The sequence below is a fragment of the Ambystoma mexicanum genome, chromosome 13 (assembly GCF_040938575.1).
Source record: "Ambystoma mexicanum isolate Mex_15411 chromosome 13, UKY_AmexF1_1, whole genome shotgun sequence".
Lineage (NCBI taxonomy): Eukaryota > Metazoa > Chordata > Amphibia > Caudata > Ambystomatidae > Ambystoma > Ambystoma mexicanum.
This window is the reverse complement of record NC_090938.1, coordinates 202,567,501-202,587,700: the sequence shown is the minus strand read 5'-3', so window position 1 is coordinate 202,587,700 and position 20,200 is coordinate 202,567,501. Positions and strand designations below refer to the sequence as shown.

General features: G+C 48.6%; 1 protein-coding gene across 1 annotated transcript in view; it reads right to left on the bottom strand.

Moving 5' to 3' along the window:
• Nucleotides 1-20,200, bottom strand: part of CACNA1S (calcium voltage-gated channel subunit alpha1 S) — a 596,588-nt gene that overhangs the window by 2,990 nt on the left and 573,398 nt on the right. The window contains exons 42-43 of the mRNA XM_069633644.1: nt 18,753-18,862; nt 640-798 (exon numbers count right to left, since the gene is read on the bottom strand). Coding sequence (XP_069489745.1) covers nt 640-798; nt 18,753-18,862 — 269 coding nt within the window. The remainder of the gene's footprint in view (nt 1-639; nt 799-18,752; nt 18,863-20,200) is intronic.

Sequence of the window (20,200 nt, the reverse complement as noted above, 5' to 3'; positions counted from 1 at the left end):
ACACCTCGAAAAGGGAGTGATTATTTGGGCCTATGAAGTCTGTCCCTGGGAAATGCTTATCTAATACTTCAAGCTGAAACTGTTCGCTTTGTCGTTGCTTGTTTTGAACAGGATTCCAGTGCATGGAAAGATATAAATCAAGTAGTTGAATGCACACCTGGTTAAGACATTTTTATTACACCTGTATCCACTTACAGCTGTAATTAAGCTATTACCTCTCAGCAGACGGTTTAGAAATAAACATTTGTAGGCTAAAGTATGATGTTACTGCTAGGTAGAGGGAGCTCAAAGCGATCCCAGGAGGAAGTGTTTAGGGTGGGCAGGGGCAGGTAGCGGGTGGGAATGGCCATAGGGATCAGCATGGCCATAGGCTGTCAATGGCTGGGTAAATTGCCAAACACCTCCAAGCTCTGTGCCCCATCTCATATATCCTCTTCAACTGCACTCCAATTCAATAGTTTCGGCTTATAGGTGGCGCTTAAGCACCACCTAATAGCCCAAACTAATGAAAGTGGTCCATGCAGAAAGTTAGCCTTGCTCTAATGGGTGCACTTCCACTGGCCCAAACATAAATAACATTTCCCTATCGTGCCTACCAACACACAGTCAGTGTTGTGAGCATCCCAGGCTTGCACTTACCTTTGTGATGAGATGGTCCGTGGCAGGCGTGGTGGAAGAAGTGTTGCCTCCCTCTTCCTTCGTACTGGAAACCCGGCTTCCTAGTAACGCAAAGTCCCAGTCAGAGGCTTCGTGCCCAGTCACCTGGGGCAGTGAGTGGGCGCCATCAGTTTTTGGTGTCTGTAAAGAGAATATCAGAAAGGTTCACCAGAAGCTTTAATCATAACTTTTGTGTTCCACCTGGTAGACTGCGAAAAACGTGGCTATTCGACAAATGTGACTAACCGCACCAGTCGGGCCGCATTATTGCGGTTCCGCTTAAACCGCAACTTTTGGCTCATAACTTTCCACTAATGTGCTCTTACTTGTTGCTCCGTTTTGTCTTAACATCACTTGCTGGTACAAACGCTGTGATACCTCTGGCTTTGGGCGTTACAAAAATGTTATAAATAAAAAGCATTATTGGGGGCCTACGGAAATTGGCATTAATCCCTACCCAAATGTTGCTGCTTGCACTGCCCGTGGACTAATTGCCAAGTCCTGTGATTTGCCCAATTAAACTACTGGTCGATAGTTTTGCTCCATTTACGAATGTATTGTTTCCACTTTTTGTCAATGTTATTAACCTGAGGATGCCTCAGGAGTGCCGCAAAATTAGTTGGGTCAAAGCTCGTGTGTTGTCACTTCCTGTGATGTCATGGGGGGCTCCAGGGCTATTTGATGTTACTTCTGCAGCACCTAGGTATTGTGTTGAAATCACAGCACTGCGCTCTGAAAGTTAGTGAAAGCTGTGTGCTAGCCATGTGAAAAGGATGCGAGGGAGCATCCTTCCTGTGGTGCGATTAAAGGGAGGAGAGTCATGTGACATCACTTCCGCAATGATTTTGAATGTGGTACAGGGACTCCTTGGAAGACCTAGATTAGCCACGTTGCCGCTGGTAGACCTCAGAGAGCAGTGCAGGGATAGGAGAGGAGCACACGTGACACTTCAGATGCAGAAATATGACAGGCATTGAGATCTTTGAGGGGTCATGCGTCGAATAATGCCACTTCCGTTACCTATTAGTTGGTGACACAATACCTTGTTTATCTGCAGAATGTGGGGGTCCCCACCACCCCCTCCTGCCACTGTCCCCACCCTCTTCCTATCCCATATGCCTCATCCAAACCCCACCCTCCTTCATTTTGGAGCAATAATCCAGCAAACAAAGCTCAGTGAAAAAGATCAGCAGTGAGATTTCTGCAGTACAATGTCAGGATACCTTAATTAAAGTACTTGGAAGCTTTAAACTAACCACGGGGACCCAAATAAAGCAAATGGGCAAGTGGTGGGCCATGAATGATGGATGCAGGAAATGGGGGTGCTGATGTAAGGACTAGAGTAGAAGTGTAAACAATGTGGAAGTGGGAGCCAAACTAACACACCAGAGGGGTTTATAGACCTGATACGGCTGATTAGATGGTTCTATGTTGTTTCAACCCCAGTTTTTTTCCCGATGAGTTTTCCGCCGAAACGTTTTTACCGAAAAACGAATCACATTTTTTTTATGTCTGGGGGGTCCCCCCCAAGCCTCTCTCCCCTATTGTATGCTTCCTTTTCCTCCACCACTTATATTACCTGATCCCTCATATTTTTCGATGGGTTTTCCATTGAAAAATGGTTGGCAAAAAACTAATTGGGAAATATACTGGCGATGAAACAACTGTATACCGATTAGACATGGCACATTAAAAATTAGGAACCACATTCCATTATTTATGTACATTTTTCAAATTGTATAAATTGCTGCCTATAACAGCACAGGAGTGCAAGTGGATATATTAAGCAGGGTGAGCTGTTTTACTCAATGGAGTGAGCATAACGGGAGAAAAAAGTGGGCAAGCACTGTAATCAGGGGATGTTATAGGTGTGAGAAACCTGAGGGTGTTCCCAATGGTAGACTTTGGCAATCCTTTGTTCAGGTGGCCAGGGGAGGGCCATCACGCTTGGATCCCGACTCTGGGGGCGGACAGCGAGGGAGGTTCACCTGGGTAGGGGCACTTGTGGCCCTTGTGGCCCTCGGGCAAGATGCGGTATCCCCTTTTCTGCGATACACCCCTACCCGACAACCCCTCCATCTTTACGGGATATTGCCACCACAGTCCCATCCTACCCCAGTACTTCCCTTTACGAAGAAGCAGGAGAAAAAACCTTTATCCACGACACATCTGTTCCTCCCTTTCTGACAATAACTTTCTTGCCTCTTCAGTGGAACACTTCACACCCCATAATCCCTGTTTTCTTGCTGACACACCTTTCAATAATTATTCAGCTGACTTTCATCCAAAATCTGCAACTCACTACATTTCCCAGAACCCCCTGCATTCACCCTGCCTTTCAAATACAGTGAAGAAGAGGAAGCAACAAGGAGGAATGAGGATTACCCATAGGAATCCCTGGACCATTGACTCCTAAACACAACCAGCATTTTGTCCTGCTAAGAAGGACATGCGAAGTCAGGCATTCCCTTACAAACAGGCACACCTGTACCTAATCACCACTCACAGGAAGTATAAAAGGCAGCGCAGGAAAGCACACTTTGAGCAAGTTGGGGATGCTGGAAGATGCACAAAGCCAGAGGAGGACCAGAAGAGTTACAGAGATCCTAGGAGACCAGGAGTAGGAGAACACGGCCCTGACACTGGCCCTGTGAGAGGGAGCTGTATCTCCAGAAGGCAAGAGAAGGGGCAGCTGGGGTTGCCTGGCAGTTCCCACAGTAAGACTCCTACGTGGGCCAATCGGGCAAACCCAGGTCTCTAAGGGTCAGCGAAAGAGACCATGACCCTACCAAAATATTCCCTTTTAGCTCCTGCAGCTCCCAATGCCAAATGCTGTTTGAGGGAGCTGAGAAGTGAGTGGGAGCAAAATCCTGACAGTGCATTCTGGGACTGGAAGTCCCAAAACCCGTTTTGAAGATAGTGATCTTTGTTAGAAAGGTCTGAGGCCGGCAGAGGAGCCCGAGGGAGGGATGCCAGGAGAAACCTAGGGGAAGGGAAGCCCCGCTTTCTGATGGGATTTAGGAATTATTAACTGTGGAAAGTGTGAATACGACTGAGGAAATTGTGAAACTGGCATTTGTGCCTGGCTGAGGGGAACGCCGTGCGAACTATGATATTGTGAAGCATGCACTTGCCATAGAATAACAGAGTGACACAGCAAGACGTGATCACCCTTCGGAAACCTCTGTTTAAATTGGCAAATGCTTTGAGAGGCTAACGCTGAAAGAAGGATCAAAGTCTAGCTGCTGGGGATCTTAGGGTGAAGATGTGAAGGTTAGTAGAAGGAACATTTGTTTTGTTGGTTTTGACATATCAGGCTCTCTGAAGCAAGAGACTTTGCATCAGAAGAGACTTGGACACAGAAGGCCCTGGTATAGAGAAAAGGAACTGTAAGCTTGTACCAGAGAAACCCAGCAGTGTGCTGTGCTCAAGAGTCCTGCCTTGTCCCGTGCTAAAAACGTGGGGAAGGGAGACCCCGGCCATAACATCCTGACTTATTATTTTGTGAACACTTCTTTCTTTTCTTTTGAACATTATCCCACACTATTTTGTAGCATAGCAGTAAGGTTTGGCAATGGTTATTTATTTTAGTATATGCCCTTTTGATTTGATTAGACTCCACAAGAACTATTATTATTACTTGATGGTCGTAGCTTGCTCGCATTTTAGATTTAGGATAAGATTAGCTGTTTATCTCACCCATTTTACATTTTAATAAACACCCTTGAACTGTGATCACTTGTGTCTGGCTTACTTTGATACCATGCCTTCCTTACATAGGGTGTAAGAGAACCAGTGGGAGATTGTTTAAGTGGTGATTAATCGAGTGTGAACCCATTCGCCCCAACTGGCCTGCAACTTTGCAGATTGAGAGACTCTAGGGCCAAACACAGGATCCTTTCTGTGAGGAATGGCCATTTGGCAAGGGTGTAGAAGCCCTGGCTATTTGTTTTTTTATTAATTAATAAAATTATGTTAGCAATTCCCTCTTTGAAAGGGTAATCTGCCAATCCTATTCCCCTTTCATAGTCTCCATGCCAAAAGCATAGTGTACACTTGTGCCCTGGTGCAACAGGAGCTTGGTCTACAGCACCTACTCTCTAGTGGCATAGAGCTGGTTCAGTGGTCACAGGTGCCCATTTGGCAGATACAGTTACAGGCAAGCCTCTGCAGCACAGGGGCTGCACTTAAAATAGGCACCCCTGTGCCAAAACCCATAATGTTGAGTCAAATGCTGGCAGAATAATCTCTAAATATAAACCATACCTGAGTTAGGGTATGGTGGATGGTATTCCTAATAATTATTACAGACACATCGAATTGATAGTAAACATGTCTCCGCCTGTGAGTCCAGCTCAGTTATGGAAGGATTATGTGCATTTCCCGCAAACAGGCTAATCCTGCTGCAACCAGAAAGATTGTAGCCTAGTAGGTTGCCTCTGTTTGCTTCTTTGTGAGGGCAGGTAACACCCTCTTCAGCAAGTCAGCCACTCCACAGGAAGTTGTCTTGACAACAGGAATCAAAGGGAACACCCATTTACAACAGGAGTAGCCTCAAACCATGGTGCTGCATATCAAAAGGCCTTTGATTCCATTGATAAGGGAAGGGAACAGGGTTAGTGTAGAAGGAGAGATCTCTTTACAGCTGGATGACGGTTCCACCATCTTGGTTTTCTCTGCCTCTATCTTTCCTTTCTGTCCCCTACACTTCCGACAGCACAAAGCACTTTGGGTGTGACGTCAGAAGGCTAAATCTGCTTGTTCCAGGAATATGAATTGGACAACTAAAGCAGAATATCTTTAGTCCAATCTGCTGAAGGTGTTTGCCTTTGAAAGATGGGTTTTCCCACCACTTCTTGATTCATCTCTAGACTTCAGCCCTTGAAGAATTCATATGGACTATGTTGAGAGAGCAGTCCTTTCCAGTTTCATTTAGTAGTGAGAGGAAAACGAATAGTGCAAGGAAAAGGCAAGCTCTGCCCCCTAACCATCAGGAACATTAGGGGTGACCTCATGCTGGAACAAGGTCTACCTCTCTGCCAGCCGCAGTCGTTCCCAGGACTAAACATGTTGAAGAACCCCTGCAGTTGTGTGCCAACCCTGGGGGCGGCCAAGCGACGGAGGATCACCTGGGTAGAGGACACTTGGAGATTGGAGGAAGAGCGCCCGAGGGCGAGACAAGGTATCACTTCTTTCCTAATTCCGATCCATCCTTCCCTCCCACTACTTTTATATGATATTGTCACACATGTCTTATCCTACAACATGACCTTTCCTTAAACATTAAGAACAGGAGGAAGCTAAGAAAACCTAAAAACAAAAAGGTCGGAAAAATCCTTATCCTAACTACGGCACTGACTTATCCTCCCCTCCCTCCACTTTTATAAATCCTTGTGTAGCCCACCACTTTTCTTCCATGATATCCAACAAGCATATAAGTCAAAAAGGATTAGACATGCCCCTGTTTACTATCCTTGTAAGTAATAAGGTCAAAAGGAGGGGTTAGATGTATTACACACTTATCTTAAACCCCCAAACCTGTCCCCATTCGATTGAACCAAGAACTGAGACATGGAAAAGGGAGCCAAGAGTAATACACACTGCGTATGTGAAAAACCACTATAGTACTGTGAAGAAGAAGGTGACTGCAGAGGCACATCAGTACACTCAATGGACATGTGCCACTAATGTGTACAGGCAAGGTCAGGCATTTGATACTCAATGGGCATGTCCCACTAATAAAGTCAGGAAGAGTTAGGCACTTAAACTTGGACAGTCTCACCTGTAGCCTGTTTTCACTCTCAGGGAGTATAAGAGAAGCAAGTTGAACCAGTAGGAGGGTATGTTGGATGCACAGCTGAACCAGCGCAGCAGAGGACCAGCAGAAGGATAGTGGGACGTTGAGACTCTGAAGGTCTGCAATGAGAAGCAGCAGGAAATAGAGTGGCCAGGGAACCGTCTCTCCAAGGAGCCAGAATTGTCCTTAGAAGAGATCCCAAAGGCATGTGGGTCCCTTGTGCCTTGCACAAGCATAGGTTTTGACACAGTGTTTTGCTTTGGACTGACAGACTTAGACTTCAGTTCGTTTTCTTTCCATTATGGAACATTCCCATCTTAGAGTTAGGGCGAGTTAGGTGTTACACCATCCTGCCCATTGAGAATAAAGGTTTTCAAACTGTGCTTTACTTGTCTCTATCGTCTCTTGATACCATGCCTGTTTCTCATACCACACTGATAAAGGACGTTTCAGGCATCTACCAGTTCTACTATAGTGCTACAGGACATTTAGGGCTCCAACCTACTGACCATTTCCTCTGAGCCATGCTGCCCTACACATATGGGATACTTATAAATATCTCCAGCTTTCTCTTCGGAAGTATCTTCCTACTCAAGTTCTTCATGCCTCCACCTCCAACTGCTTGAGGGTCAGTCGTTTTTCCAAGCAATGAGTTGGGTGCAGATCTCTCTCTTCGGCTGGTGCCTCCCCCTGGAACAGCCTCCCTGCCTCTCTGAAACTTTAGCAGAACCATTTCCGGTTCCAAAGCAGCTCAAGACTTTCCTCTTTGCTTCTTCCTTCTTTCTTCCCTGCTGATCGTCTGTCTAATACTGCACTCATTATCTGGCTACCCTCTGAACCACAGGCCCAGGTCCCTGCCCTCCCAGTTGCACACCTGCACAGCCTGCTGGCAACTCTGCACTTGGGGCTCTATATGCAACCCTGCAGTCCCTCTACCTGCACTTATCTAACACTTGTCTGCACTTAACCCCTGCACTGCCACCTCCTGGCCGCTTTTTGTGTTTTTCAATGTGTTGATCCTATATCTTGCACTTGCTCCTCCTCCCCTTCCCCTGGCAGTTTTTCCCTTTCCTCTCCCCTGCACAATCTCAATGTCACTTGGCCTTGTAAGATCATTTTCTTGTCCTCCCTTTGTTTCCCTCCCTTGCCTTGTCGTGCCTTGAAACACTTGTGCATAGGCGCGCTATAAATGTCATGTCATATATCATATCATATCAATTCTGACCAACCATCCATTCCAGGCATGCTGCTGTAACAATACATCAGATGCAGGGCACTTACCAACCTGTTTCTCTAAGCAGGCTACCACACTAATACATAGAGGTTTGGGCCCCCACAGTCTGTTTCTCTTAAGCAGACTACCATGCAGATACAGGAAGTCCATGACACCCACCTACTAGTTCCTCTTATATATGATGTGCCATATTGATAAAGGAAATATAGGTCCCCCTACCTACCAGCTCTTCCAAAGCATGACCACTTCCTGTGGGGCATGCTGCCATACCCATACAGAACGCAGGGCATGTACCAACTAGTAAACCAGTTTCTCCTAGGAATTTTGCCATACTGATGCATTCAATCGCATGCAGACATGTTAACTTACATGTACGAAGGTTCTCAATTATATTTTCTATTTCATGCCTGCAAAAGTAGTCCTACTCCGGCCGATCCACTGAGGACTGACATGAAAACCTAATCTTGCCTTTCCTGGACTGTGCATATAAGATGGCAGCCACTGTCACTGTAATAGGTGAGCAAACATTACAGGCCACCACATAAAATAGCCTTGCTGAAAAACCTTTTCACTTTTGGAAATGAAGGAAGCGGATCTATTTGAATATGTGTGTATGTTTCTATGCGTGGGTGTCTGTGTGTGCGTCTGATTTTCTTTTCATCACGGAATCCTCGCTGGGATTTAACATAAGTTAGATTCTCTGCAAAATGAAATGCACTCTTGCAGCAAAGAATATGTGACTTAAGAGTACAATGTGGTATTATCTTTACAAAGTATGTAAATACCCACTTATATTGCGCCAGCTACCATTGTTGTGTACTGTACGCCCAGCACTGAGGCATGTCCAGTATGCATACTGGATCCATACCTGGTGCAGGCAGGTCAAGTTCTAGGGTGAAAAGGCAATTCAATAAAGGAGGGAAGGGCATAGATGCAACAGGTGGCACAGTGGATGGTGCTTAGACAGAGCAGAACATGGAGTAAATCTCATGCTGCTTCTTGGATGGGTAGGGGATCGCAGGCCAGGGACGTGCCCTAGAAAATGTTCAAGAAGTAGGGTGGCTGGTGGGCGAGTGCTTCTTCTGTGCTTTTGGTAGATCTATGTGCTTCTTTAAAGGAAAAGAGAGGAAGGTTTGCTTGGCTGCTGGGTTCAGATGTGCTCAAGCTTCCCCTTGAAGTACAGATGTCATTATGGTATGAGACTATATATAGAGCTGAAAATCAGGAAATCCTCTTAGATCCATGTCTGCCACTGTACATATGTCTACCCAGCAGCAGAAGAGGCAGGATAATTTAGGAAATGCCCACTTTGATTCTCACACTCAGCAAATACACATTGGGCCTCATTCTAACCCTTAATTACCGGCATGGCTGCCACCGGAGTCATGAAATTACCGGCAACCGGCAATGGGCAATTACCGGGGCATTTCAACCCCGGCGGACCAATAATTGCCCATTGCCGGGGGCCGGTAAGTATAAGTCCCCAACCCCATTTGAGCCCATTCTCTCTTTCTGAATGTGTTTTCAGGTTAGCGCTTGCAGTTATACCATCCAAAACAGCTAATAAAAATGCCGGATTTCTGGCAAAATAAAGATTTTGGGCACAGTATGGAGGAAAGGGGATTATGAGTACGGGAAGATATCTGCTGCACAAAGGTGGGTTTGGGGGGGTAGGAAATGTGTTGCACTTAGATGGTTTCTGGGGATTGGAAATGTGCTAGAGGATGTATTAGGATTGCCCCTTCTGTGCTTAAAGATCTGCCAGGATAGCTTGCCACTGCTCCAGGGCCTTGAACTGGACCCGATAGTTTCATATTGCTCCGCTTACAATACCTGTGGGGGGACAGCCATGGGGGTTATCCCTAGATATGCAGGTAGCCTAACATTGCAATTAGAAGAAAGCATGTGCAGGTTAACACGTGGTACATTTAGAGCATTTACACCTACCTTTTTTAGCCTGCCCAGGATGCCCACAGATATATGTTGGTAACCCTCCATTGCACCTATAACTGCTTAATTTAGCCATTGTATCACACCATGGTTACAAGCAAATATCATTGACAACCTGCTTATTAGACTGTTTTGGTTAGCATTTGTAGAACATGGGATTTTGGAACAAGTTACATACCTGTAACTGTTGTTCTCCAGCATGGGTCTAGCATGGATTCACATGCTCATGAATATTCCCTGTCGTCAGGCTGGGAATCCTCGGTAAACAAAAAATCAGTTTAAGCTTCACTTTCACTTCTGAACTGTCTTTCTCCTAACAACCAATCACTGGTCTATGGGTCATACTGCCCCCAGCCAATGACTGCCTCCACCTAAGCCCCTCCTCTAACAGCCATCTTCAGATATGGTAGCACGTAAAGCGGCAGTAGGACCAAGAGAAGAGCAGCAGAGGGGTAGGCAGGAGGGTTTCCATGTGAATCCATGCCAGACCCATGCTGGAGAACAACAGTTACAGGTAAGTAACTTGTTCCTTCTCCAGCATGCGGTCTGGCATGGATTCACATGCTCATGAATAAAGAATACATAGCAGTACACACACATGCACAACCACGGGAGGTGGCAAGGCTCAACATTAAGCATCTCAACATCTCAGCATTAAGAATCTCTTACCTCCTCACCAGGCTCACCTTCAAGTGAACAGGTTGCACAGCACTGCTTGGCTGACTCTGGACTCCTCCCTGGAATCCCGGCCAACACAGTAGAATCTCGTGAAGGTGTGCGTTAACCTCCATGTAGCAGCCCTGCAGATGTCCAGCAGGGGCACACCAGACAGGAACGCTGTAGTAGCAGCGATCGCTCTGCTCGAATGGGCTCTCGGACGGCCAGGCAACGGTCGATTTGCCAATCGGTGACAATGGGTGATGCAGCCGGAGAGCCACCTGGAAATGGAAGCCTTGGAGAGGGCCTTCGTTTGGTTCACAGGGCCAAAGTTCACAAACAGTTGTGACGTCTTCCGAAAACTCTTCGTGCTGTCCACGTAGAACTTCAGTGCTCTCGCCACATCCAGCGAGTGCAAAGTCCTCTCATCCGGCAACGAAGTCGGGAAGAACACAGGTAACACCAAGGGCTTGTTTAGATGAAAGTCCAATGACACCTTAAGCATGAAGGAGGGGTGCGTCCATAGCACCACCATCGTCTCGTGGAATGTCAAATAAGGTGGTTTACAAGAGAGGGCCTGGATCTCTCCCACTCGTCGTGCTGAGGTGATGGCCACAAGAAACGCTGTCTTCCACTACAAAAATTTCAGTGGCGCAGAATGCATAGGCTCGAACGGAGGACCCATGAGCCTAGTCACCACCACATTGAGCTCCCATGCCCTTAACGGAGACTTCACCGGTCCTTTGATGAACTCCTTGACCAGGCGGTGTGACCATAACAACGACCTTTTTCCGGAGTTCTGGTGTAGCGCGAGAAAGCCGCCAGATGGACCTTGATGGAGGCATGAGCCAGCCCCGCTTTGGCCAGCGATGGCAAATACGGCAGCACTTGCGGAGCCATAATCCGTAGAGGGTTGATTTTCTGTGCACAGCACCAGACGGTGAATCTCTTCCACTTATGTCCGTAGCATTGCATTGTAGATGAAGCCCTGGCCTTGGCAAGCACCTTATTGCAGTCCGCCGGGATATCATATCCTCCAAACTCTAGCGCTGCAGGAGCCAGGCCTGCAAGTTCAGCGACCCTGGGTCGTGGTGCAGGATCGCTCCTCCTTCTCTGTGAGAAGATTTGCGGCTGCTGGAAGCTTGACTGGAGGAGACGCTGACAAGTCCAGAAGGTCCGGGTACCATATCTGTCTCGGCCATGCCGGTGCGACGAGGATAATCCTGCACCGGGACTGCCTGAGTTCATTGACTAGTCCAAGAAGCAACGGCAACGGAGGGAACGCATACAGAAACAGGCTGTCCCAGCGGAATGAGAATGCGTCCCCCGTGCTCCCCGGCTGGGGAAACCTGCTGGTGAACCTCCGGCACTTGGTGTTGATTGCCATCACAAACAAATCGATCTGGGGATTGCCCCATCAACGGAACAGAAGATCCACTTGGTCCTTTCGAAGTTCCCACTCATGGCAAGAGCGCAACTCCCTGCTGAGGGAGTCGGCAATGGTCTTCACTCCTGCCAGGTGCAACGGGATGAGGAACATCCCCTGGGCAACGGACCAGTGCCATAGGTCCTGTGCCTATCTGGAGAGCGCTGGGGATCTGGTGCCCCCCTGCTTCCGGATGTAGAACATTGTGGTAGTATTGTCCGTGAAGACCCGTATCATCGTGCCCTTGAGGGACGGAAGGAAAGACTTGAGGGCCCAAAACACTGCCCGTAGCTCCAGAACATTGATATGCAACGACTTCTCCTCCGGTAGCCACAGGCCTCTTGCATGAAAACTTCCAGTGTGCACGGCCCATCCTTCCAGGGAGGCGTTCTTCATGACCGTCTCCTTATGAGGTGGGGTCTGGAAGTCTGCGCCCGTCGACAGATGTGTGCAAACTCCCCACCACCCTATCGCTCGACGTCAATCCACGCCGAGAGAGATCTTGTCCTCGAAGCTTCCTGAAACCTGGATCCATCGGGCATCGAGGAACTCTTGCAGTGGCCACATCCGCAGCCTGCACAGCTGAATGAAGTATATGCATGACGACATCATGCCGAGAAGGGACTTGATGGACCTCACCCTTTGCGTTGTACTTGGCCCAGGGTGGCCGCTATCCTCTCCTACGACAGAGACACCAGGCATGACGCCATGTTGAGTCGAGATCCCAGAAACAGTGCGTCTTGTGATGGCACCAATCAAGATTTTGCATAGTTCACTGAGAACCCCAGCTCCGTCAGCAGCCAGACGGTTTCCACTGTGTGTGCGACGGCGGTCTCCCTCAATTTCGCTCGGAAGAGCCAGTTGTCCAGGTAGGGTAAATGTGTATCACTCGTAGACACAGCTGTGCCTCCACTGACGCCGGGCACTTGGTGAAAACCCTTGGCGCAGACTTCAATCTGAATGGAAGGTCCTTGAACTGATAATGTTGCCCTTGAACCACGAAGAGCAGAAACTTGAGGTCTCCCTTGTGGATGGGGATGTGAAAGTAGGCATCCTCCAAGTCCAGCAATGATAGGAAATCCCCTTCTTCCAGCTGTCCTAGGACGTGCTGAAGGGTGATCATCTGAAACTTCTGGTATCTGATGTACTTTTTCAGATGGCGTAGGTCCAGGATGGGCATCCAGCTGCCTGTCTTCTTCTTGACGAGGAAGTACCGAGAGTAAACTCTGGAGCCTCGGAACCTCTTTGGAACGAGCTCTATCACACCCTTCTTCACCATGGCCCGCACTTCCAGCAGAAGCTGAGGGATGTGGTTTTCGTGCCTGGCCACGGGTGGTATGCGAGGACACTTTCATCGGAATTCCAGAGTGTGTCCGTGGGCCAGAGCGTCCAGCACCCAAAGGTCAGTGGAGATGGACTTCCACACGCTGACGAAGTTCACCAACCGGCCTCCCAACGGGGTGCACGGGTGGGAGCCAGACGTCACAGCCGGTTCAATCTTGCTTCGCCACGGAGGTGCCGCCTTGGGCACCTTGGCGATGACAGCAACCTCCTCTGGACTTGCTGCGGCCCCTGTAGACCTCCTGGACCGAAGAGCGGGACGGTTGATGGTAAAACGATGAGCTTCCACCAAAGCCCTTGAAGGAACCTTGTGATTTTCCTCCAGAGGTCCGAAAGGATGGCACAAGCCGTCTCAGTATCCGCTTTGATGGCCTGAAGGGACTCGTCCACGGTCTTTCCGAACAAATTATCCCAGTCAAAGGGCATGTCCAAGACCTTCAACTGCTCCTCCTGGCGAAAGTTGGTGGCCTTCAACCATCCCAGCTGACTAAGGCAAACTATGTTGCCCATTTGGCAGAATCCTGCATCAGCAATGTCCGTGGCCACTGTAATGGCATAGTCCGGTGCCACCTCGCCCTCCTGCAGGATCTCCGACGCTTCTGCTCTCTTGTCATCCGGAAGGAAGTCCTGGAGAGGAGCAATCTTGAACCAGAGCTCCCTGTCGTAGCGCGCCACAATGGTGAGGGCATTGGCCTCCTTGATGGTCGTCGCTGCTGATGTGATGACTCGTCTTCACATGGCGTCCAACTTCCTCCCCTCGCTGTCCGGGGGGAGGAGGTCGCTGATGCAGATGAGCCAGAGGATTTCTTCCTTACCGCCGCTGAGACTACTGAATCCCTGGAAGGCTGGGACCTCAAACACTTGGTCCGGCACCCTGTACTTCTTTTCATACTGGTCCCTCTTTGCCGGGAGCCGAGGACGGGTTCTTCATAAGTCCCTCGTCCCAAATGTTGTCCAACAGCGGAATCAACAGCACGGTCTTCCTCTTTGCCTCGCGGCGCTGGTACTGGAAACCCTATTGCTTCTTTTCCTCAGTGGTCAGCTGAAACAGCTCCGAGGTCAGAGATCATGGCATGGAACGAGCTGATCTTGTCGGGCGGTGAGGCTCTGGGCGGCGGGGGAGGCCTCCTAACCCGCCGTCATCGCCCTTGCCCGTTCCCATCGTCGCTGTGTCCGGGTCCGTATCCTTCCTCCGCGGTGGAGAGGGGGTGACAGGTGAAAAGGTGGTGGAGGGTGAACTCTCCTCGTCTTGGTCAGGGGCGCACCTGATGGCTCCGGTGCCGCAGGATCTTCCGTTGCCACGGGATCTACTGCCGGCAGAAGGGGCATCCTCGTCCAAATCTCTGAACACAAGGTGTGGAGTGCCTGGAGGATGTCCACCGAAAAGTCTGCTGGGGGTTGAGGTGGTTGCTGAGGTGGCGGAAGTGGGAGCGACAGAGGCGTAGGGTTCTCCAACCTCTCCACGGCCTGCTCCTCCTCGTCGGACTCGTCGCCACTCTCGACATCTCCCTCGTCGGGATCCCTCCCGTAGGCCTTGGCGTCGATGAATTTCCTCTCCAAAATGGTCTGGAGAGTATAAAGCTCCTCCTCAGAGGAGATGCAAGTGCCCTGCAGGACTACCATGCCCCCCCCCCTTCGTTTCGACCAGGGGAGACATTTTCGGGGAGATGATAGGCATCACCTTCTCTGGTGTCTTCTCTATGGGCTGGAACGACGATTCCATCCTGGCAGGCAGGAAAACTCTTGGGGACCGTACCCTGCAAACCCGCGTCCGCGGCATTCGCTAGGGACGCCACCACACCTCCAATGGAAGGCTTCACTGGGTTAACGTGGGCCTGCACGACCTTGGTTGAGCTAGGGGCCTTCACCTTGGGGGAGGGTCAGTGGCCCACTCCCCCTTGGCCTTCTCCAACTGGTCCGTCCGGGGCTTCTCCAGGAGCTTACCCAGGTGGTCCAACTTCCTCTTCTTCGTGAAACCGGAGCATTGGCTCGTGGTTGAAGGTGCCGGAGACGCTGTGCCCGCCCTGGCTGCCGAGAAGCCGGCCGCAACGGCGCTCCCGGTGCCCGTGGACTCGCAGTGCTTGGCCTTATGTTGGGTCCCTGTTGCTGGGGCACCCTCAAAGGTCTTAGAAGCCCACTCAGACTTCTTGTGGCTGGAGGAGGCATGCTGCTGGGTCCCACCCGTAGCAGGGGCATTGGCCTGGAGCCACTCGGTGAGGCGCCTGCACCGGTCGTTCATGGTACGGGGACCATATCCTGGCAAAACGTACAGTCATCTTCCACTTGTGTTTGGTCTGAATGCAGGCAGTAGAGGCACATGGAGTGCCCATCGTCCAAGTAGACGTTCCGAAGTCCGCATCCTGGACAAATGCTGAACAGAGGCGTTGAGTCTTCCTTCTCCTCTGCCATCTCCATACGGGGTAGGCCTTGAAGAAGCTTCTGGAGTCCTCCAAGAAGAAACTCTACGAAAAATCACCCTTAAAGGGCGCAGAAGAATCAGAAAACGGGTCCCTGTTAATCGGACGATGGATCGATGGAGCATGAGGCTCGGTTGATCGTAAAAATTGAGTGGAACTCTTAGAAAAATCTCAACATGCAGTAAAAGCTCAAGAGCTATAGCACGAGGACTCCCAACACTTGAACGTGCAGTAAACATTTGAAGATGGCTGCTAGACGAGGGGCCTAGGTGGAGGGCAGTCATTGGCTGGGGGAAGTATGACCCAGAGACCAGTGATTGGTTGTTAGGAGAAAGACAGTTCAGAAGTGAAACTGAAACTGATTTTTTCTTTACTGAGGATTCCCAGCCTGACGACGGGAAATATTCATGAGCATGTGAATCCATGCCAGACCCTATGCTGGTAACCTGTCTATTGAACTCAGAGAATTCCATTAGCCTAGTTTTTATGGTAGCCTGTCTGACCCTCCAATAAGATGTTCTATGTCACCTAGTCTATTGCTTTTGGAAGACCAGTAGGGTAGGCTCTCTATATTCCTCAAAATGTCTACTAGGTGAGTTGGCTTTTTCTCCCCTACAGAAGATCCGACGACACAGCGACATCTAAGATGAGCTCCATCTGAGTTTAAGGTGGGTATAAACGCACCACTTTGGTGGACATCCGCCACAGGCACGGCTACCCATCCACGCACTGTAGAATGCAGCTACGACTATGTCAAATTCGGACTAGCTGGTCACATAACGTTTTGCGCTGAAACACCAGACCTGCCTCAACACCTCTGCCATTAGAATACAGCGACAACCTATGACAAAATTCAGTCTGGCTGGATATACATCGAGTCTCCTCCACTCGCGCTCTGTCATGAACTCCCGCAGGACACGCCCATGTGCCTGACCTCTTGGGTTGCTTACTGGAGGCTAGCCTGCCCTCCTAAGTCCCAATCTTGGCCAAATGCACACAAGCACCTAAAGCCACCTCTTAGAACTTTCCCATACCTGTACATTGTTCCCCCCAAAGGCGTTCCAACCACAAAGCGCATTGAGGTCATACAAATGGGGAAATGGTGCTATATAGATGCTGACTAGGATACAATACAATGAAATACAAACTGTAACTAAGGGAGATGCAACTTGACTCTGTGTTGGTCAGTGGATGAATGGGTTAAACTGTTCATCACGGTAGATGCCTTGTCTTTGGCCCTTATCTACCATCTCCCACCTGCAGGCTCCTACTACACGGTGAGAGCAATTCACTCTCAGGTTCACAAAATTAGCTCACATCATTTTGGTACCTTAGGTAGGCATGTTGAAGACTTGGACAAAGGCCTTTGATACGAATTTGCTTTAGCTCAACAAGATCAGTAGTGTAACTATTAACATGAATTATATGTGAACGTAGTCATCAGTAAAAGAACACAATTATAAAATAATATGATTCAAATGAGGCAGCAAGCCTTAGAGGCAGTCAGATAGGGAAAGCTGGAGACTAAGTAAGGTCTGTAGGTCCTGTAACATGTAGGAGAATAGGCACAAAGTATATTTATTCAAGTTTACTATTTGGAAGTGTGCAACAGCTCAAGAAATTCATGAGCACAATTTGTTTCCGGGATTTGTTTTCGAAGGGTACTCCAACCACTTCCCAATTGCCACCGCCCTTTTCTGTACTATACGCTCCCGAGCCCAAAATGTGTCAGCAGGCCCTACTGGGACTGAAAAGATACAAACATCACTCCAGCAGCCCACACATTTCACTGGCCTGTAATCAAAATAAGGATACATCCCAAAGCTCTACACATTGCTCTCTGGTCCAACTGCAGCACATCCCCAAACCCATCACAAGGGCATTCTCATACTACATATCAGAGAGAATGCGGTCATCCAGCGGCAGCGCACTGGTAATGCTACCGATTTTCCAACCGGAAGAGGCATGGAGGGTCCATGTTCTCCATCCTGGCTACCAAACTCTGGAACTCACTACACACACACTTCTGTAAAGAAGACCATCACCCAACTTCAGAGAACTTTTTTTTAAAGTGGCTTTGACTCACCCCCCATGAGAATAGCAGCAAAACTCCACCGTACTATAATCCCACTTAACTCAATTTCACCTCGCAGAAGGAGCCTTTTGAACCATACAAACGACCTAAAAACATGCATGCAGCCAACTAACTCAGTGGAAAATGGGCTCACTTTGGTAGGACTCCAAAATACAAACAGAATCAAATGATTGATATCACAATCTCCAACAAACCACCTTAGTCCCATCATTAGCAGAGACGTACATCTCACTCAATGAATGCACAATACTAACCTCTCTTCTACAACTACCCTATCCCGTCTGCCTTCTCCTCTTGGTAAACCCACTCTGCTTTACAATCTCCTACCACATTAAACTAAGCGCTTCTTTCACCAACAGAGAGCCCCTACAAGCCGACATCCCACATGAACATTACCGAGCTATGACTAAGCTCCCCTCTTTAGGCTCCCCGTAACCCCCATCAATGTGAATCATTGCACAAAGCACACAGGAACCTTTCATTTTGTGGGCTGGTCACTCTCGATAACCTATCCCCAAGGGTCTCTGCACACCCATAGAAAATGACCAGCACACAGGACACAGGAGCTGCCAACCTTGGCCCATCAGCACCACGGGTTTCACATCTGCCGCTCCCACTATTCCACTAACAATACCTCTCCCACTTTTCTTAGAGCCATGCACAGGGAGGCCAACAAGAAAATGCAGAAAGGTGCTATGCAAGACCACTTTACTAATTTATTATGTCTGGGAAGCAGGCTTTCATGTCAGCAGTTGTTTTGAGGTCTGCTGGTGAGATCAAGATGAGTTGTGACATGCACGGGATCAAGATGAGGTGGTGCATGCACAGTATCAAAAAGAGGTGTGGCATGCACGGGATCAAGATGAGGTGGTGCATGCATGGGATAAGAGGAGATGTGGTATGCACCGGGCCAAGATGAGGTGTGGCATGCACGGGATCAAGAGGAGATGTGGTATGCATGGGACCAAGATGAGGTGTGGCGTACACGGGATCAAGATGAGTTGTGGCATGCACGGGATCAAGAGGAGGTGTGGCATGCACGGTGTGGAACTTGTTATCTTGTTGTTATCTACCTGCTGGGACCTTCAATATCCTAAAAGCATACTGAGTGAAGCTGCTTGCAATTACTCCCAGAATTCCAGATCCTCCATGAACCTGCTGATGCCAACCTGGCTTACCTGTCCTGTGAGATCTTGAGGTCCTGTTGTCTTGGCGGCCATGTCCATGACTACGTGTGGACTCCGGCTGCCTTGTTCTGTCATTTGCAGATGGCTCGAGTGTTGGTACCCTGGATAGAGCAAGACAATTGAGAGGTTAAAAGTTGGTGAGGATTGAATGGTTTGACCATGCTTTGAGTTCATGATCGGCCAATGGCTTTCAGAACACCTTTGAGGAAGTTGAGTTACATCTTGGAGTTTGAGGGTTTGGTGCTCTCAAGGTGGTGAAGGGGCGATATTAGAAATATAAAATATCTGTCTAATTCGCAGTTAGCATGCAGCGAGGAGTAGCGCAAATTTGAAACTAGCATTTCTGAGACTGAGGCTTCAATGTGTGCACACATCAGGCAAGGGCACAAGTCCTAAAAATAAAAGTTGGGAGACTCAGGCGAGCACTAGGAAGTGACGTCATGACACGCCAGCCTGAAATATGCACATTTTATTCAGGCTCGTCTTTCACGATTGCAAAAAACCACACAGGACAAAAAAGCATTTGCCAAGGGAACCGATGTTCATATTACCTTACTGCTTAGGTATAAAGGGCACGCACTTTTGAAATCTTAGAACCTGTAACAAAACATGTCCGTATAGAAAGATGTCTAAATGAGATATTGAGCAACTTAACACCTGATTGCAGTGGTCTTGTAGTTAAGTGTCTTGTTTCAGAGATATAAGACCAGGGTTCGATTCCCATCCAGAGTTTGAAATGAGGCCGCAGCCTGTTTTTATTATTTATAATTTTTTTACATTTCTTAAACACACAGAGGGGTTGCATCTGCCCTCTCACAAAAGTGTGCAAAGTGTATTTTTGCAGTACCAAATGACTTTACACTATAAAAATACACTTTGCACAGTTCTATGAATCAGGGTTTGTGTTGCAATGCAAAGTCACTCTGAAACGTGCAAAAAATTCCATGGATCGGGCCCTAAGTCTAGAACTCCTTGTACACTATGCAGGGTGCTTCTATCCACCAAGGTGACCCTTAAGAATGTTTTCAAATCCCGGCTTTCCTCTATGGGCAATTAAATAATGCTGGCATAAGGTGCCACCGTGCTTTGGGCCACCCTTCCATAATACATCAGAAGGGGGACGTGCTTGGAAGATTTTTAGGAAAACAAAATAATGCGCTCCCTCCAACTATGATTTAATCGCCAATTTCTCTTAGTTAGCCAGGGATGAATTCCATGTTTTGACAAAATGGTTAGCAATCATCGGCGTCATTTTTGGGGGGACATGGGTGTTTGACCTCCGCCCCCAAATTTTGTGGCACACCATTTTTTCGCACTCATTTGGCATGGGCCCCTTTCATTTAGAGGTCGTGTCCCCACAACATTTTAAGCAGTTACCCCAAAGTTAGCAAAGAGAACTACACACAAGTTAGCGCGAGAAAACAGCCATTGACACTAAC